The sequence below is a fragment of the Gorilla gorilla genome, chromosome 7 (assembly GCF_029281585.2).
Source record: "Gorilla gorilla gorilla isolate KB3781 chromosome 7, NHGRI_mGorGor1-v2.1_pri, whole genome shotgun sequence".
NCBI classification, from domain to species: Eukaryota; Metazoa; Chordata; class Mammalia; order Primates; family Hominidae; genus Gorilla; species Gorilla gorilla.
In genome coordinates this window covers 83,376,091-83,396,396 of record NC_073231.2, presented here as the reverse complement: position 1 = coordinate 83,396,396, position 20,306 = coordinate 83,376,091, and the positions used below count along the sequence as shown (strand labels likewise).

Genomic DNA, 20,306 nt, shown 5'->3' with positions numbered 1-20,306 from the left:
CAAGCATCCTCCAACCTCAGCTTCCCGAGTAGCTGGGATTACAGGTGCACCACCCAATTTCCCTTTTAAACTGCCCTCCCCTCTTCACCCTCTTCCCCACAATATGTGCCCATAATGCTAAGAACTTCTCAAACCCAACAAGCTTTTCCATCCTCCGTCCTTCTTGCATTTTTCTCTCTCCCCTTGAACATCCATCCATCCATCCATCCATCCATCCATCCATCCAAGGAGTACCTACTAAACCTCAGGTGGACGTTGGACTCAATTCAGGGGCTATCGGGAAACCTCTTCGACAAACTCTTACTCCTCCCCTACGCCCTTCCCCACCCCCCACCTCCGCGCCCCCAGCTCTAAATTTAGCTCCCAGGGCGCCGCTGGTTGGTTCACTCCTCCCACACCCTCTCTAAAGGCCGGGAACGGAATTGTTAGCCCCTCCACCCCCACCCCCATCAAGGTCAAGAAATTGAAGCGGGGCGGGGGGCGGTGAGCATAACTACTCAATCCCCATTTTCTCATCTGAGGAACTAAGGCACGAAACAGGGAGTGCCGAAGGGTACACCAGGCCTGATGTCCTAATGCAGAAACCAGGCCTTCCTGCAGTGGGCCGGGTCAGCTCGGATCTCCGCGCGGTCCTGAGTCGCCGCCCCCAACCCAGCCAAGGATTAATTTAGGCGAGCTATCCCGCCCGCCATCCCCATATCCGTCCCTGCCAGCGTGGCGGGGAGGGACCCCGGACGGAGGGGCAGTCGCTGCGGGGCGGCGCCAGCGCCCGTGCGGAAGAGCCCGGTGAGCAGACGGGAGTGGGTCGGGGGGCGGCGGGGGATCCCACGAGGAAGCAGCGTCCTGGAGCTGGGTGGGGCTGCGGCGCGGACTACAAATCCCAGGGGCGTGGGGCGGGAGAGGCGGAAGGGGCGTCCTGGGGCGGGGCGGGGCGAGGCGGAGCGAGGCTGGAGGCGCGGGAGGGCAGCGAGAGGTTCGCGGGTGCAGCGCACAGGAGACCATGTCCGGGGGCAGCAGCTGCAGCCAGACCCCAAGCCGGGCCATCCCCGCCACTCGCCGGGTGGTGCTCGGCGACGGCGTGCAGCTCCCGCCCGGGGACTACAGCACGACCCCCGGCGGCACGCTCTTCAGCACCACCCCGGGAGGTAGGCGCGGGCTTGGCGACGCCGCTTGCCGGCTCCTGGGCGGGCGGGAGGATCGGGAATCGCGGATTGGACCGGGTGTCCAGGCTCAAGGGCGCCGTGATTGGAAAGAACGGAAAAGGGGCATCGGAGAGACAGCGAGGGTCATGGAAGTGGCCGCCCGCTTCCCCTCTGAGTGGGTCTTCCAGACCCGAGTTACAAACTGCCCCGTTTGTTTCCTCTTTCTGTTAGGTGTCAGACAGCTGACACCTAACAAACACGCACGCCTCCAGGACAGCCACATGCCGAGCTGTGCTGCCCCTTGTGGGTGTTGGGGGCGCTCCCGAAGCGGGAGAGGGCGGAGTTAGGGTGGCCCACGATCCAGGAGAGGCCTGGCCTGGTGTTTTTATGGGATGGGTATTATCTGTTGGGATAAACAATTCCTGCAGGGCCCTTTTTCCTTCCCGAAGCACGCCTAGTTTTGTGTTGGACTCGCGCGCTGTGGCGGATGTTCGGATCTGGGGGTGCTCGCCTGCTCCAGCAGCGCCTCCCGGGCACCTGTGGCACGTTCCCCATTTACGCGAGTGGGATCTCCGCGGGGGGACCCTGGCGCCACGGGCAGGGCTGTGCAGAAAAACACGTTCTTCTGTCCGGGGAGAGGAGGAGGCACCGTGTGACCTCCCTGGGAGAGGATGAGGAAGAGGAAGCTGAGCTGGCACGGGTGGGGGGGCCAGCCTCGGGCTGCCCTCAGGAACCTGGCATTCCCTCCCAGCCCCGGAGCCCCAGCGCACAGACGCTGATGAAACCTACGCGCCTGTTTGCATGATGAAATAAATCCTCGTGGCTCTCCACTCCCCTCCCCTTGTCGCACTGCCCCCACCCCTTTTTGCTCCTCTCCCTTCATCCTCCTCCACGCTGCTTTCCATACTACTAGAAAACGCGACAGATCCTGGCGCTTGGCTCGGTGGCGGGCGGGGGCCACATGCTTATTTTCTCAGGCAGCTGTCCCGCCAGCAGTGAGCGCCGCCAGATCCGAGGTCCTCTGCTGTTTGATCCAAAACATACACTGTTAGAACGGTTAGGGATCTTGTCCAGCCCTGCCGTCTTATTCTACAGAGCCCGGCATTGAGGCCCCAGAGCTTGAACACGTGTCTGTTGCCCATTGTCACACCGTTTTCCCAGATTGGACAAGAAATAGCAACCAGGCAGAGAAGGGAGAAATGCTTCCTTTTCTATTAGAAATGAGCCAAGGAAAAGCTCGCAGGGGCTCTTGTTGCCACTCCCGACTCATCCTCTTTCCCCTGCTGGGTCTTTTGTAGTCCATGCTGTTCTCCTTTGTCTCTGTCACAGTGGTCTACCAGGACAATTCCTGACAATTTTGGAGTTCTTTCAAATGAGGGTGTAAGTGTCTGCTGGATTTGTTCAGGGTGGGCCCTGAGGCCGGCCTGAAGGCACAGGTAGCCCTTTTTTGCACCCTTTATTGCTGGATTGTTGGGTCAAATTGGAAGCCACGGAGTGTTTATAGTGTTTATAGGCACTTCTGGCCCGGGTACCAAGGTTCACACCTGTAATCCCAGCATTTTGGGGAGCCGAGGCAGGAGAATTGCTTGAGGCCAGGAGTTCAAGACCAGCCTGGGCAACATAGTGAGACTCCATCTCTACAAAGAAACAAACAAAACAACAACAACAACAACAAAATGTTGTCCTAGCTACTACAGAGGCTGAGGCCAGAGGATCGCTTGAGCCCAGGAGTTGGAGGCTGTAGTGAGCTATGATTGACCACTGCACTCCAGCCTGGGTGACAGAGCGAGACCCTATGTCTAAAATAAATAATAAATATAAAATATAGGAACTTCAAATCCACTTTTCACTTTGGGTTGGGAAGTGGGGAGTGGGCAGGGGGCTGACAGACCACAGCAAATCCCCCTCCCTTTGAAGGTCTTTAGCAGTAGGGGGAGTGGGGAAGGGACTTCTGCATCAGGGCATAGCATATGTTTCTGAGATCACTGGAAGCAGCTAGCAGTGCCAGGAGCCTAAAGCCAGCTCACTGTTTGGTCGTCCAGTGGAGCAGGTACAGCTCACAGTCCCTAAGCCAGGGAAACCTGGCTGACTTCCACTAAAGTCAAGCAAGCCTGGTTGGCCTCGATTAGCCAAGGTGTGGACTCTTCCTCCAAAGCCCACCTCAGCCCACCTCTGCCAGGGCAGAGAAGCCGAAATGGTCACATCGCAGCCGAAATGGTCACACCGTTTTGCTCCAGAGCAGAATACTGCCTCTCAGTCTTCCAGGTGCTTGAGGATAACTGGGGGCTTCATTTAAGTGCATATTCTGATTCTGTAGGTGGGGGTGGGAACTAGATTCAGCATTTCGTTTTTTTTCTTTCTTTTTTTTCTTTTCTTTTTTTTTTTTTTGAGACAGGGTCTCACTCTATCACCCAGGCTGGAGTGCAGTGGCGCAATCTCAGCTCACAGCAACCTCCACCTCCTGGGTTCAAGCAATCCTCCCACCCCAGCCTCCCCAATAACTGGGACAACAGGCATGCACCACCCATGCCCAGCTGATTTTTGTATTTTTTGGTAGAGACGGGGGTTTCACCATGTTGGCCAGGCTGGTCTCAAACTCCTGGCCTCAAGTGATCTGCCTGCCTCGCTCGGCCTTCCAGAATGCTGGGATTACAGGCGTGAGTCACCATGCCCAGCCTAGATTCAGCATTTCTAACTAGCTCTGACTGATTGGTGCACATACCACACTCTGAGTACTCAGGAATTAGTGAAACATAACTTCCCTCACCTTTCAGATCTCTGGAGTCTAGCAAAAAAAAAAAAAGATGGCTCCATCCAGGTAAACTTTGATCTCTAAATCGTGGTGTGGAGAGCCAGGCTTTTGATAGAGTGTCTGCATGGCTGTCTGCACCTGCTTACTTATAGGGACTGTCAGCTTCTCAGGAAAAACCACTGGAGTAAGTACCCCCCAGTCACTCCTGCTGGGAATGGCCCTCAAGTGATTGTCCCTGGAGGGAAAGAAGCAGTGGTTGGGTTGCACTATCTCCATTCCTATGACTCCAGTTTGCTTTCCTTTTTTTTTTTTTTTTTTTTTGGGACGGAGTTTCCCTCTGTCGCCCAAGCTGGAGTGCAATGGTGAGATCTTGGCTCACTGCAAGCTCTGCCTCCCGGGTTCACGCCATTCTCTTGCCTCAGCCTCCCGAGTAGCTGGGGCTACAGGCGCCCGCGACCACGCCTGGCTAATTTTTTGTGTTTTTAGTAGAGACGGGGTTTCACCGTGTTAGCCAGGATGGTCTCGATCTCCTGACCTCATGATCCGCCTGCCTTGGCCTCCCAAAGTACTGGGATTACAGGCGTGAGCCACTGCACCCGGCCCTTTTTTTTTTTTTTTTTTTCCTGAGACAGGGTCTCATGGTGTCACCCAGGCTGGAGTACAGTGGCACAAACATAGCTCACTGCAGTCTCAAACTCCTGGGCTCAAGTGATCCTCCTGCCTCAGCCTTGCAAGTAGCTGGGACTATAGGCACGTGCCACCATGCCCTGCTAATTTTTTTTATTTTTTTGTAGAGGCAGGGTCTCTATGTATTACCCAGGCTGGCCTCAAACTCCTGGGTTCAAGCAGTCCTCCCACCTCGGCCTCCCAAACTGCTGGGATTGTAGGCATGAGTCACCTCACCTGGCCTCCAGTTTGCTTTCCATGGTCATTAACCATTTGCACACTGAGGCTCTGCTCTGAGGTTAGCTGTCCAGAGTACTTAAGATAATTTAATTTAATTGCCGAAGGGAGTGTCGTGTATGAATATTTGAGTCTGTGGAGTCTTAAAAATATCCAGCGACACCATAAACAGCTCATTAGCCAGCAGAACCTTTGAGTGGGTCAGAAAGAAACTTTCCCTCATCAATCTCCACATTCCCAGCTCCGTGTTGCATGTTTGACTCTGAAGCCTATATACAGGCTTGGATGGCAGTTGTGCCAAAGACCCGTACCTGGATAAGGTAAATCCGAGGTGAGCAGGTAGGGCTGCAGGTGTTAATGGCACCCTGTTTGGTTAAGCAAACAAGGTCTGTGCCCAGGAAGCTTACCTTGGAGCAGCTCCCAAGTCTTTGGACATGAAACAGGCAGTGCTGGGAAGAAGGGGACGTAGGCTGGGCACCAAAGCCAGAGCACAGCCCATGTCCTGAGGCCTTAGTCACATGGAGGGAAGAAATTATTAAGGATGGGTTAAAAGAGCTTGGACATTAATGCAGTGAGGGAGAAACAGTGGACCTTCTTCTCACATTTACTTGAGCTTCCTTTTAAAGTGTTTGAAGGAGCTGGGTGCGGTGGCTCACTCCTGTAATCCCAGCTATTAGGAAGGCTGAGACAGGAAAATTACTTGAGGCCAGGAGTTCAAGACCAGCCTGAGCAACATAGTGAGACTCTGTCGGTATAAATTAAATAAATAAAATTTTTTAAAGTGTTGGAAGCATTCCACACTGTGTCCCTTATTAAAGATTTGGTGGGGGGTTCCTGGTGTAGAGCACTCCAAAATCCCTCCAATCCCCAGACTCCTTTTTATTATTATTATTATTTTGAGACGGAGTTTCGCTCTTGTTGCCCAGGCTGGAGTGCAGTGGTGCGATCTTGGCTCACTGCAGCCTACGCCTCCTGGGTTCAAGCGATTCTCCTGCCTCAGCCTCCCAAGTAGCTGGGATTACAGGCATGTGCCACCACACCCGGCTAATTTTTGTATTTTTATTCGAGACAGGGTTTCACCATGTTAGGCTGGTCTCAAACTCCTGACCTCAGGTGATCCACCCGCCTCAGCCTCCCAAAGTGCTGGGATTACAGGCATGAGCCACCACACCCGGCCTTATTATTTTATTTTATTTTATTTTATTTTTGAGGCAGTCTAACTCTGTCGCCCAGGCTAGAGTGCAGTGGCATGATCTCAGCTCACTGCAGCCTCCACCTGCCAGGTTCAGGCTGAGACAGGAGAATCCCGGGTAGCTGGGATGACAGGCACGCACCACCATGCCCAGCTAATTGTTTATTTATTTATTTATTTATTATTATTTTCCTCAAGATGGAGCCTTGCTCTGTCGCCCAGGCTGGAGTGCAACGGTGCGATCTCGGCTCACTGCAACCTCCGCCTCCTGGGTTCAAGCAATTCTCCTGCCTCAGCCTCCCGAATAGCTGGGTTTACAGGCGCGCTACCACGCCCGGCTAATTTTTTGTATTTTTAGTAGAGACGGGGTTTCACCACGTTGGCCAGGCTGGTCTCGAACTCCTGACCTCTTGATCCGCCCGCCTCAGCCTCCCAAAGTGCTGACATTACAGCCATGAGTCACCGCGCCCGGCCTATTTTATTTTATTTTTGAGGCAGAGTCTCATTCTGTCACCCAGGCTGGAGTGCAGTGGCACCGTCTCAGCTCACTGCAGCATCCGCCTCCTGAGTTGAAGCAATTCTCCTGCCTCGGCCTCCCGAGTAGCTGGGACCACAAACCCGACTATTTATTTTTGTAGAGACAGGGTCATGCTTTGTTTCTGAGTCTGACCCTCTAGTTTTTTACTATTTGAAAGGAGAGGCCAGGTGCGATGGCTCACACCTGTAATCCCAGCACTTTGGGAGGCTAAGCAGATCACCTGAGGTCAGGAGTTCAAGACCAGCTTGGCCAACATGGTGAAACCCCATCTCTAATAAAAATACAAAAAAAAATTAGCCGGGCCTGGTGGCAGGCGCCTGTAATCCCAGCTACACAGGAGGCTGAGGCACGAGACTCACTCGAACGATTCTGGGTGACAAGAGTGAAACTCCGTCTCAAAGAAAAAAGAGAGAGAGTTTGATTTTTTTTCTTCCTAAAAGAGCAAAAAAGTCCTTCATTGCCAAATCTGAGGAAAAAGGGTCAGCAGAGCAATACCATATTTATCCATTGACATAAAGTAGCAAGGCATTTTCTCATATAGACCTTTATTTTCATGTTCTGGAAGATGAGTTAGGAAGGCACAGCAATATTGTTTCTTCTTTTTTTTTTTTTTCTTTTTTTTTTAATTTGAAACAGGGTCTCACTTTGTCACCCAGGCTGGAGTGCAGTTGCAGCCTCAACGTCCTGGGCTCAAGCAATCCTCCCATCTCAGCCTCCCAAGTAGCTGGGACTACAGGCATGCACCACCACGACCGGCTAATTTTTGTATTTTTTGGTAGAGATGAGGTTTCGCCGTGTTGCCCAGGCTGGCCTCAAACTCCTGAGCTCAAGTAATCCACCTGCCTTGACCTCCCAAAGTTCTGGGATTAGAGGCATGCTCCACTGTGCCTGGCCTGGGAAGGCACAGCAATATTGAAAAAAAGGAACATTGCTTTCTAAGGTGAGTTTTTAAAAAAAAAAAAATTCAGTTGTGCACATAGATTCTTGCCTGTGCCAACAAACCCATGAAAAACCTGTTTCTTTCTGGTCTGACTTAGACCCATGCCTGGGGTCTCTCTCCATTATGATTCATAGCGAATGAATCACACGTTTTTGTTTACGTGTTTGTTCCCTAGGTTAGCCAGGAAATTTTTTCTGAGCAGTCTTACTAATCTTTGTATCCACATGACCTAATGCCAGGTCTAGTGTCTGGAAGGTGAAGAGTTGAAAAGAATGCTGGAATGAAAGCGTTCCCCTCAGGATAACCTAGTTTTCTTATTTTATTTATTTATTTATTTTTGAGACTGAGTCTTGCTCTGTCGCCCAGGCTGGAGTGCAGTGGCACGATCTCAGCTCACTGCAACCTCCACCTCCCTGGTTCAAGTGACTCTCCTGCCTCGCCTCCTGAGTAGCTGGGATTACAGGCACGCACCACCACACCCAGCTAATTTTTGTATTTTCAGTAGAGACGGGGTTTACCATGTTGGCCAGGATGGTCTCAATCTCCTGACCTTGTGATCCGCCCGCCTCGACCTCCCAAAGTGCTGGGATTACAGGCGTGAGCTACCGTGCCTGGTCAGGATAACCTAGTTTTCTTACTATCAGGCCTGAGTCTCTGCTGGCTTAATGATGACGTTTAAATTTCCTTTTCTGTCCTTTCAGTTGCAGGGTATAAGTGTTTATCTCAGAATGTCCCAGGGGCAGAAACTAACTTTTTCTGTTTTGATGATGTTGTCTGTTTTTTGTTTGTTTGTTTGTTTTTTGAGACAAAGTCTTACTCTGTTGCAGGTTGGAGTACAGTGGCACGATCATGCCTCGCTGCAGTCTCGACCCCCTGAGCTCAGGTGATCCTTTTGCCTCAGCCTCCCCAGTAGCTGGGACTACAGGCACACACCACCACGCCTGGCTAAGCTAATCTTTAAATTTTTAGTAGTGACAGAGTTTTGTCATGTTGCCCAGGCTGGTCTGGAACTCCTGGGCTCAAGAGATCCACCACCTCAGTCTCCCAAAACACTGGGATTACAGGCGTGAGCCACTGGACCGGCCAGAGAATAACCTTCTCTGAACCCTCCTACTTATCCTCATACAGATAGTCCCCGATTATGATGGTGTGACTACAATTTTTGACTTTACGATGGTATGAAAGTGATATGTGTTCAGTAGGAATTGTACTTTTAAAAATTGTTTTAAGACAGATTCTTGGCCGGGCACGGTGGCTCATGCCTGTAATCCCAGCACTTTGGGAGACTGAGGCGGGTGGATCACGAGGTCAAGAGATAGAGACCATCCTGGCTAACATGGTGAAACCCCGTCTCTACTAAAAGTACAAAAAATTAGCCAGGTGTGGTGGCACACGCCTGTACTCCCAGCTACTCAGGAGGCTGAGGCAGAAGAATCGCTTGAACCCGGGAGACAGAGGTTGCAGTGAGCCGAGATCACGCCACTGCACTCCAGCCTGGGAGACAGAGCAAGACTCCATCTCAAAAAAAAAAAAAAAAAAGGCAGAGTCTTGTTCTATTACCCACGTTAGAGTGCATTGGCATGATATCGGCTCACTGCAACCTCCGCCTCTTGGGCTCAAGCAATCCTCCCACCTCAGTCTCTCAAGTAGCTGGGATTACAGGTGTGCGCCACCACGCCCAGCCTAGAAATTGTACATTGAATTGTGAATTTTGATCTGTTTCTGGGCCAGTGATACGAGGTACATGCTCTCAAGACGCTCAGCAGGGACAGTGAGCTGCAGCTCCCATTTAGCCCCACAAACATGAGGACAAATGGCCAGTCACAAGCTTGTCCAACCCGAGCCCCTCAGGCCACATGCACTCTGGACAGCTTTGAATGAGGCCCAATACAAGTCCGTAAACTTCCTTAAAACATTATGAAATTTCTTTCTTTTTTTTTTTTTAAGCTCAGCTGGAGTGCAATGGCACAATCTCGGCTCACTGCAACCTCTGCCTCCCGGGTTCAAGTGATTCTCCTGCCTCAGCCTACTGAGTAGCTGGGATTACAGGCATGCGCAGCCACACCCAGCTAATTTTGTATTTTTAGTAGAAATGGTGTTTCTCTATATTGGTCAGGCTGGTCACGAACTCCCAAGCTCTGGTGATCCACCCACCTCGTCCTCCCAAAGTGTTGTGATTACAGGCGTGAGCCACCGCACCCAGCCAGTGTTAGTGTATTTTATGTGTAGTCCAAGATAATTCTTCTTCCAGTGTGGCCCAGGGAAGCCAGAAGATTGGACAGCCCACTATAGAGTCTATAGTGTGCTGCGTTGCCAGGTGGTTTTGTCCAACTGTAGGCTAATGTAAGTGTTCTGAGCACATTTAAAGTAGGGAAGGCTAAGCTATAATGTTCAGTAGGTTAGGTGTACTAAATGCTTTTTTTTTTTGAGTTGGAGTGTTGCTCTATCGCCCAGGCTGGAGTGCAGTGGTGCAATCTCTACTCACTACAGCCTCTGCCTCCCAGGTTCAAGCCATTCTCCTGCCTCAGCCTCTTGAGTAGCTGGGATTATAGGCATGTGCCACCACACCCAGCTAATTTGTATTTTTAGTAGAGATGGGGTTTCACCATGTTGGCCAGGCTGGTCTCAAACTCCTGACCTCAAGTGATCTGCCCGCCTCAGCCTCCCAAAGTGCTGGAATTACAGACGTGAGCCACCGCACCTGGCCCTAAATGCATTTTTGACTTAAGATATTTTCTATGTATGGTGGATTTATTGGGACATACTTCATTTTAAGTCAAGGAACATTTGTATTAAACAGTATTGCTGGTATTTCTTGTCCCAATATTACCGAACAGGGAGTGGATGTGACTTTTTCTTTTCTTTTTTTTAAAAAGCAAAAACAAAAAACTTTTAACAGATAGGGCCTCACCTCTGTGGCCCAGGCTGGAGTGTCTATGGGCTGAAGTACAGTGGCGTGATCACCACTCACTGTAACTTTGAGCTCCTGGGCTCAAGCAATCTTCTGCCTCAGCTTCCCGAGTAGCTGGGACCACAGGCACACGCTACCACACCTGGCTAATTTTTATTTTTTGTAGAGATGAGGTCTATGTTGCCCAGGCTGGTCTTGAACTCCTGGCCTCAGGCAATCCTCCTGCCTCAACCTCCCAAAGCATTGGGATTACAGATGTGAGCCACTGCACCTGGCAACTTTTTCTTACACTGAACAAGCCAGTATTGGGGCCAGGGTCTCAGACACTGTGACTGATGCTCTTTATTTACCTGTTTGCATCCAGCATTGCTGACAAGGCAAGAGTAGGTAACTGCTGCTCACTGGCATTTGGGCATGCACAGCAAAGGGCTCCATGTAATCTGATGGTTATGCCCATGAAAGCTCATTAAGAGAGCTCAGATACTAGGCCCAGAGGATCAGGGCTTCTTAGGTGTGCAGGGACACTTGGTGAAAATGGTTGTATCAGTTAGCTATTGCTGTATAACAAGCCATCCCCAAACAGTAACTAAACAGCAGCGATTTGTTATTGTTCTCCATCTTTTGGGCTCGTTGGGTTCTTTGTAGATCTTGCTGAGCTTACTCGTATGGCTGCATACAGTGTACAGCTGGATTGTCCTGGGGTGGAAGCTCCAAGATGGTCTTACCCATACATCTGGGGCATTGCTGGGGACAGCTGGAAGCCTGGGAGTTCCCTCTGTCCTCTTGGTCTCCCAACATTCTGATCACTCAGTAGTCTAGCTTGAGTTTTATTTACATGGTAGTTTCCAAGGCCACTTAAGGCCTAGGCTCAGAAGTCCCATAACATCACTTACCAAGTATTCTATCAGTCAAAGCAAGTCACAGGGCCAGCCCAGATTCAGGGAGAGGGGAAATACATGCCTGTTGTTGTTGTTGTTGTTGTTGTTGTTGTTGTTGTTGTTGTTGTTGTTTTGAGATGGAGTCTCTCTCTGTTGCCTGAGTAGCTGGGATTACAAGCGTGCGCCACCATGCCCAGCTAATTTTTGTATTTTTAGTAGAGACAGTGTTTTACCATGTTGCCCATGCTGGTCTTGAACTCCTGAGCTCAAGTCATCCGCCCGCCTCGGCCTCCCAAAGTGCTGGGATTACAGGCGTGAGCCATCGCGCCTGGCCTTTTTTGTTTTCTTGTTTGTTTGACAGAATCTGGCTCTGTTGCCCAGGCCAGAGTGCAGTGGCACGATCTCAGCTCACTGCAACCTCCACCTCCCAGGTTCAAGTGATTCTTTTGCCTCAGCCTCCCAAGTAGCTGGGATTACAGGCACCTGCCACCGCGCCCGGCTAATTTTTCTATTTTTAGTAGAGACGGGGGTCTCACCATGTTGGCCAGGCTGGTCTCGAACTTCTAACCTCAGGCGATCTGCCTGCCTTGGCCTCCCAAATCACTGGGATTACAGGCATGAGCCACCACACCTGGCAGGAAATATATGCCTTTTAATGAGAGAAGCTACATGTGCAAACAGGAATGGGAGGAGTGGTAGGAGCCACATTTTCGAATAATCCTCCACAAGGGCCAGACCTCAAAGAATGGGTCTTAGAGGGAACGTGCTGCCTGTCCTGATGTGTGGCCAGCAGAGCCAGGACCAGGTGCAGAAGCCGACTGGAATCACAACCCTGTGAATCAGGATTAAAGAACAAAGGACACCTTCCTAAAGGTACTGACTCATAGATCCCATACCCTGTTCTCACGGCCTTATGTTCACTTCCACAAAGCAGACCACACAAGGTCGGGTGCAGTAGCTCATGCCTGTGATCCCAGCACTGTGGGAAGCCAAGGCAGGTGGATTGCTTGAGGCCAGGAGTTCGAGACCAGCTTGGGCAACATAGTGAGACCCTGTCTTAACAAAAAAATTTTAAAACTAGCCAGGCGTAGCAGCATGCACCTCTAGTCCTAGTTACTTGGGAAGCTGAGGCAGGAGGATCTCTGGAGCCCAGGAATTTGAGGTTACGGTGAGCTATGATCACGCCACTGCACTTCAGCCTGTGTAACAGAGTGAGACCCTGTCTCAGAAGAAAAAAAAAAAAAGCAAACCACACAGGTGGCCATGATGCTGGACCGCTAAGCAATCTATTCCTCTTTGTGTTGAGCCTTCATTGTAGGCCATCACCCAAACCATCTCCTCTTCCCCCTCCAAGTGTCCTGCAGACCAGGCTTTGGGAACGCTCTTCAGAGGAGCCCACACCTGCCCTGCCCTACCCAGCACTACCATGTGAATATCCTTAATTTTCTGTAGTACTTGCAATAGGATGGACTCATGTGTCTGTGCCCAGCAGTACAAAACCAGGCAGGAATGAGAATAGCAGAGGGTACAGTCGGGCTCAGTACTCCCTTTGGTTTGGAAGTGGACAGTGTGGAGGTCTCTTGCCTTAAGGAGCATGTGTGTGAGTGTGTGGTGTAAACAGATTTCTCTCTTCTGCCCTTCTGAACACAAGGGTAGAGTGGGCCTGCCTTAGTTTACTATGGCTGCCATAACAAAATACCACAGATTGGGTGCTTTAAACAAAATGAATTATCTCCCAGTTCTGGAGGCTGGAAGTCCAAGATCAAAGTGCCAGCAGGGCTGGGTTCTGAGGCCCTTCTCCTTGGCTTGCAGATGGCCACCTTCTCCCTGTATCTGCACATGGGCTTTCCTCTGTCTGCATCCAAATCTCTTCTCATAAGGACCCCAGTCAGACTGGATTAGGGCGCCACCCTAACAGCCTCATTTTAATTTAATCATTCCCTTGAAGACTTTATCTCCAAATACAGTTGCATTCCGAGGTACTGGGGTTGGACTTCAACATAAGAGTTTTGGGGGCAGGCCGAGCATGGTGGCTCATGCCTGTAATCCCAGCACTTTGGGAGGTCAAGGCGGGCAGATCGCTTGAGGTCAGGAGTTCAAGACCAGCCTGGCCAACATGGCAAAACTCTGTCTCTACTGAAAATACAAAAAATTACCCAGGCGTGGTGGCAGGTGCCTGTAATCTCAGCTACCAGGAGGAGGCTGAGGCAGGAGAATCTCTGGAACCGGGGAGGCGGAGGCTGCAGTGAGTTAAGATCATGCCACTGAACTCCAGTCTGGGTGACAGAGTGAGACCCCATCTCATACACATGAAAAAAAGTTTTTGGGAGAGATGCTATTCAACTATTCAGCTCATAACAGGGCCATTCCCCTTTCCAACTGGGACAGCAATCACTACTGTTTGTAATGGGAGGCATTTCAGAAGGTCATTCCCTATTGGTAATGAATTTCAGGGACAGCTTCACCCATAGGGTGCATTTGAAGTGTTTGGGAGGAGGTTAAGGAAGTGGAGGAGCTTGGCCAGCAATCAGAATAATCAGCTCAGCTATTTTGTTCTGAAAGTCTCTGTCAAAGCCAATTTTCTTTTCTTTTCTTTTTCTTTCTTTTTTTTTTTTTTTTTTTGAGATGGAGTCTTGCTCTGTTGCCCAGGCTGGAGTGCAGTGGTGCGATCTTGGCTCACTGCAACCTCTGCCTCCTGGATTCAAGCGATTCTCCTGCCTCAGCCTCCTGAGTAGCTGGGACCACCCGGCTAGTTTTTGTATTTTTAGTAGAGACAGAGTTTCAATACGTTGGCATGCTGGTCTCAAACTCCTGACCTCAGGCGATCCACCTGCCTCGGCCTCCCAAAGTGCTGGGATAACAGGTGTGAGCTATCACACCTGGCCTGAAGCCAATTTTCAAAGAAACTGACCTATTCCCTCCCATGCCAGGGCCTCAGAGGGAGAGGCTGCCGATCGTCCCCATCTGGTATCCAGCAGCTTCATAAGACCCCTGGCCCCTGAGAAATGTTGGGATCTTGGTTCTCTTTGTGGAGGTCAGCGGTTGCGGGGCAGAGGTAAAGAAAAGTCTTGGACTGAGCGTGCTCTGCATCTCTCACCAGGATTTCCACCCCAGCAGTTCTGTCCTGCTTGTTAAATAGACCATCCAGCCAGAAAAGCCACCCAGACATGCGATTCCTCCCTGGACTGTGTGGCGAGGAGGGAGGGAAGACCGAGATTCTGGCATGTCGGCGTATTTACCTGCAGGTTAAGAGGGAGCTGCTGCCTCAGAGCTGGAGTTCAGATTGTCCAGGGTGTTTTGCTCACTGGCTGTTGGCTTGGATCTGAGCAGAAGCATTTGGACCTCCCCCACCCCGGCCCTGTTGTGAAATGCTCTCCCTCTCCCTGGAATGGGAACAGCAGTTCTAGGAATTCCATCCTCGTACTCTCACTAAGCCTCACGTCCCCACATCCAATGGAAGAATGCTTCTGCCAAAGGAACCCCAGGGGAAAGTGAGGGCCATGCGCGGCTCAGTTTACAGAAGTCCTATCCAGCCGCAGAGTATGAGCACTGGAGGGCTATGGGGAAGCGCTCAAGGCGGGGAACATCCTGTTCTGACAAGCACCCAGAAGTCTAAGACCTCCTAATTTTTCCAGCTGAGAGTGTTAGCTAAGGGGTGGTAGCCTGGTCTGCCTTACTAATTTTATTTTATTTTGTAGAGACAGGGTCTCACTCTGTCACCCAGGCTAGAGTACAGTAGCATGATCCCAGCTCACTGCAGCCTCAAACCCCTGGGCTAAAGCGATCCTCCTGCCTCAGCCTCTGGAGTAGCTGGGACCATAGGCGCACGCCATCATGCCAGGCTACTTTTTTAATTTTTTGTAGAGATGGGGGTCTCACTGTGTTGCCCAGGCTGGTCTCAAACTCCTGGCCTCAAGCAATCCTCATGCCTTGGCCTCCCAAAGCACTGTGATTGCAGGCATGATCCAGCCTTGCTAATTTTAAACAATAGGAGGCATTTAGGATTGGAGTCGAGGTGGGTTAGGTTGGCCTCTGGACGGCTGTGAGGGGACAGCCTTTCTGGGCCTCAGTTTCCTCTTCTGCAAGGTGAAGCTCCTGCGTGGGGAGTTGTAAGGGGGAATGAGACCTAGCATGTCAGGCTGTGAGCACAGACCGGAGGGGATGACAGATGGCAACGATTGCTGTATGCACCTCGCCCGAAAATCTAAGCCTTCATTCATGCAGCACTCCGATGCTCCTTGGCCTCCAAAAATGCTTCCTGTTCCCGGCTCGTGACATCTTTCTTTGGTTGCGTATGTTCTCCCAAGTGATTTTCTCTTTAACAGCAATTATGTGAGTGTCACTTTATTCTCACACAAAGAATCTTGATGTTCTTTATTTTATTTAATCTTCACGATACTCCTCTGAGGTGTGGATTTTGTTATTCCCTCCCTCTTATAACTGAGGAATGAAAGTGCAACTTGGAGTTCAGGGACTGATATGTGGCAAGCTCAGGTTTGAGCCCAGAACATCTGCCTCCAAGCACTATGCTATTTGTACATTAAGTACCTGCCAACAAGGAGATCCTAAAAATAAATGGCACATGCCTGGTGCTTTCAAAATAGTTTGAATGAGCATAGTACAATGCCGTTGTTTTACAGGTGAGGAAACTAGAACCTAAGGGAATGTCTCTGTGGCTTTATTTATTGTAATCCGAGAACTTTGGGAGGCCGAGGTGGGGGGATTGCTTGAGCCCACAAGTTCAAGACCAGTCAAGACAACATGACAAAACCTTGTCTACAAAAAAAAAAAAAAAAAAAAATTAGCTGGGCATGGTGGTGCATGCCTGTAGTCCCAGCTACTTGGGAGGCTGAGGCAAGAGGATCACTTGAGCCCAGGAGGCAGAAGTTGCAGTAAGCCAAGATCACACTATTGTTCTCCAGCCTGGGCAGCAGAGCGAGACTCTATCTCAAAAAATAATTATAATGATAATTAATTAATAGAAATATTTCCTTACTTTTTTTAGAGACAGATCTTGTTCTGTCTCCCAGACTACCGTGCAGTGGTAAAATTGTAGTTCCCTACAACCTTGAATTCTGGGTTCAAGCCATCCTCCTGCCTCAGCCTCCTAAGTAGCTGGGACTGCAGACATGCACCACAACACCTGACTAATTTTTTTTTGTTTGTTTGAGACGGAGTCTTGCTCTGTCACCCAAGCTGGAGTGCAATGGTGCGATTTTGGCTCACTGCAACCTCTGCCTGGGTTCAAGCAATTCTCCTGCCTCAGCCTCCCGAGTAGCTGGGATTACAGGCGTCTGCCACCACGCCCAGCTAATTTTTGTATTTTTAATAGAGACAGGGTTTCACCATGTTGGTCAGGCTGGTCTCAAACTCCTGACCTCAAGTGATCCACCTGCCTTGGCCTCCCAGTGTGGTGGGATTACAGGCGTGAGCTTCCCCACCCGGCCTACACCTGGCTAATTTTTAACTTCTTTTGTAGAGATGGGATCGTGCTTTGTTACCCATGCTGGTCTTGAACCCCTCCATTGCTTTATATATTGAAAGCAAACTACTGTCACCACAAAGCATGCCTTGAAAGAAAAATATCATTCCTATATTTGGTGCACATTTGGAGTTTAAAATCCTGAAGGATACTGGCTAACAAACATGCTGAAGTTTATAATGGTTCTTGGTTTCCGTGGGCCTAAAAAGGAGGGAGAACACCCTCACCCTGTCCCTTCCAAGTGTCTCTCCTGAGTTGCTTACCTGTCCTCTGATTTATCCCTGCTTTGACTGATAATTGGTTGCTGGTATGGATGGAACTGAATAAATGGTGAAATATGTCACCTGGACCCTGCAGGTCATGATAATAACTAGAATTGTATGGGGCTTACATTGTGTCAGCCACTGTTCAAATCCACACAGTAATCCTATGAAGTTGGCCCTATCATCATCATCATCATCATCATTGTCGTCGCCAATCTGGAGAAGCAGAAACTGAGGCACAAAGATTTTAAGTCATAACTTGCCCAGAGTCATGAGAGCTAGCAAGTGGAATGACAGAGCTGGGTTTCCAAAGTATTTCAGGTAGAATGAGCCTCAGTTATTGTCCCCAGATAGTTCAAGACCGAACCTTGAACTCTACCCCCAGCACACAACGGGCTGGATCCCAGCTACACAAATGGTTTGAGGTGTAGGGGTGCTCCTCTCTTCTTCCCTTGCCCTGCTGGGAGGCAGGGTTCTGGGTTTCCCTGCTCTGCATCTCTGGGTTGGCAATCAAGGTCAGCCTTAGCTCACCTCCCTCACCCCTCGGGCACTGGAGAACTGGGGTGAGATGGATGTTTCTCTGGGCCGGGGGTTTAGGGTCAGGCTGCTTGGAAGCAGGAAGATGGAGGACTTGGGATCTGTGTCCCTTGGTGATCTCCTCTTATGCCTGTCTGTGGACTTCACACACTTGGCTGTAATCACTTGTTTACGGGTCTTTCTCGACTAAATTACATAAGGTTTGGATCTAGGCACTTTCACTACATCTGACTTTTTTAAATCCCTAGCACCTCGCATGGTGCTAGTACAAAGTAGAGGTTCAGTGAGTAAATAAATGAGACCAGCACACCTACTTTCAGGAAAAAAGGATTGAGCAAAGACCGGCAAATATGTGGGTAAGGATTAACATTTTTGTCCCTGGATTGCAGTAGTCTCTATACTTGAATACAGTTCATGGGAGTTAAGGTGTAGTATAGGGTTTTGGGTTTTTTGTTTTTTTTTTTTTGAGACAGAGTCTCACTCTCTTGCCCAGGGTGGAATGCAGTGATGCGATCTCAACTCACTGCAACATCTGCCTCCCGGGTTCAAGCAGTTTTCCTGCCTCAGCCTCCCAAGCAACTGGGATTACAGGCACATGCCACCACGCCCAGCTAATTTTTGTATTTTTAGTAAAGACAGGGTTTTGCCATGTTGGCCAGGCTGGTCTCGAACTCCTGACCTCAGGTGATCCACCCACCTTGGCCTCCCAAAGCACTGAGATTACAGGCATGAGCCACTGCGCCCAGCCTGAATCACTTTTTTGATAAATGAGGTTTTTTTTACTTCTGTATTTTCTCTCTTCCTCTCCCCTCATTGTCCCAATAAAATTACATTTCAAAGTTTTAAAAATCCAGCCAGGTGCAGTGGCACACACCTGTAATCCCAGCTCCTCAGGAGGCTGAGGCGGGAGGATCACTTGAGCCCAGAAGTTTGAGTCTAGCCTGGGCAACATAGCAAGATTCTGTCTTTAAGGAAAACAAAAAACAAAAACAGGCTGGGTGCAGTGGATCACTTGAGCCCAGGAGTTCCAGCCCACCCTAGGCAACATGGTAAAACCCTGTCTCTACAAAAAAGTATATACAAAAATTAGCTGGGTGTGGTGACACTTGCCTGTAGTCCCAGCTACTCAGGAAGCTGAGGTGGGAGGATCACCTGAGCCCAGGAGGTCCAAGGTTGCAGTGAGCCATGATGGCACCACTGCACTCCAGCCTGAGTGACAGAGCAAGACCCTGTTTCAAAGAAAAAAATTTAAACTAAAATTAAAAGTAAACATTTGTTGTTTTTATTATGATGATTCTTGAGCCAAGTACTGTCTATAATAATAGCATTTCCACTTTTATATATATATATTTTTTTCTTAAAAAAGCAGAGTTAATAATTGCTTTGTTTTAAAAATGTGCTTAGTTTTCATTTAGGTTTTCCCAAACCTTCCAGAAGCTCTCTAAAATGCCTCACAGTAAGGTCTTGCACACAGTTGGACTTCTAGATTTATCTGCCCATTTTTTCCCTCTCTCCTAAACTAAGACAAGATTTGGAGTAACAGTTTGGCTGCTCCAGCCCTGCCACACAACTGTCAATGTGGGGTTCCCTGAAGCCCTAGTCTTTCTATAATTTTGGCAGAACACATCTTACTGTATTCTTTCTGAAATGTCTCTATGGCCAGGTGCGGTGGCTCACACCTGTAATCCCAGCACTTTGGGAGGCTGAGGCAGGAGGATCATTTGAAACCAGGGGTTTGAGACCAGCCTGGGTAACATAGCGAGACCCTGTCTCCAAAAATAAAATTTGATTTAATTTAAAGAAAAAAGAGAGGCCGGGTACGGTGGCTCATGCCTGTAATCCCAGTACTTTGGGAGGCCGAGACGGGCGGATCACCTGAGGTCAGGAGTTCAAGACCAGCCTCAACATGTAGAAACCCCATCTCTACTAAAAATACAAAATTAGCCGGGCTTGGTGGTGCAGGCCTGTAATCCCAGCTACTTGGGAGGCTGAGGCAGGAGAATTGCTTGAATCTGGGAGGCGGAGGTTGCGGTGAGCCAAGATTGCGCCATTGCACTCCATCCTGGGCAACAAGAGCGAAACTCCGTCTCAAAAAAAAGAAAAAAGAGAAGTATCTCTGTTATACTCTTACTTGATTTGTGTTTGGCAGGGGATAAGATGCAGGTTGAAATGAATTTTCTGTCAGATTGTGAAGGCGTCGACGCACCGTTTGCAGGCTTCCAGTCTTGCCATATAAGACATTTTATGCCCTTCTCATTCCCTGTCCTTGTGTATACCTGAAAATCCTATAAAGGATTTTCTCTTTATCGCCAGTATTGTGAATTTCACAATGACGTTAACTGAGTGTTTTGAATTCATTGCACTACTTACTGAAAGGGGAGCTTCAATTTCAAGACATCTCTTTCAATTCAGGAAAATTTCCGTCTTCTTTTTTTTTTTTTCTTGAGACAGGGTCTCGCTCTGTCCCCCAGGCCAGAGTGCAGTAGCGTGATCTCAACTCACTGCAACCTCCACCTTGTGGGTTTAAGCAATCCTCCTGCCTCAGCCTCCCGAGTAGCTGGGATTATAGACACGCACCACCATGCCTGGCTAATTTGTGTATTTTTAGTAGAGATGGGTTTTCACCATGTTGTCTAGGCTGGTCTTAAACTCTTGATCTCAAGTGATCTACCCACCTCGGCCTCCCAAAGTGCTGGGATTACAGGTGTGAGCCACCACACCTGGCCTTTCTTCATATTTTTTAAGTAAATTCCCTTTTATTAGTTTCT

At 49.6% G+C, this 20,306-nt stretch overlaps 1 protein-coding gene and 1 long non-coding RNA gene across 2 annotated transcripts in view; both read left to right on the top strand.

Annotated features, from left to right (window-relative positions):
• The first annotated feature begins 908 nt into the window (after window positions 1-908).
• EIF4EBP1 (eukaryotic translation initiation factor 4E binding protein 1) overlaps window positions 909-20,306 on the top strand; it is a 30,009-nt gene continuing 10,611 nt past the window's right edge. The window contains exon 1 of the mRNA XM_004046895.5: window positions 909-1,145. Within this exon, the coding sequence (XP_004046943.1) occupies window positions 1,001-1,145 (145 nt within the window). The 5' untranslated portion in view covers window positions 909-1,000. The remainder of the gene's footprint in view (window positions 1,146-20,306) is intronic.
• Window positions 1,152-18,865, top strand: LOC134759100 (uncharacterized). The gene is made up of 3 exons (XR_010134999.1): window positions 1,152-7,467; window positions 8,295-8,350; window positions 9,415-18,865. It is a non-coding gene; the product is annotated as an uncharacterized lncRNA (long non-coding RNA).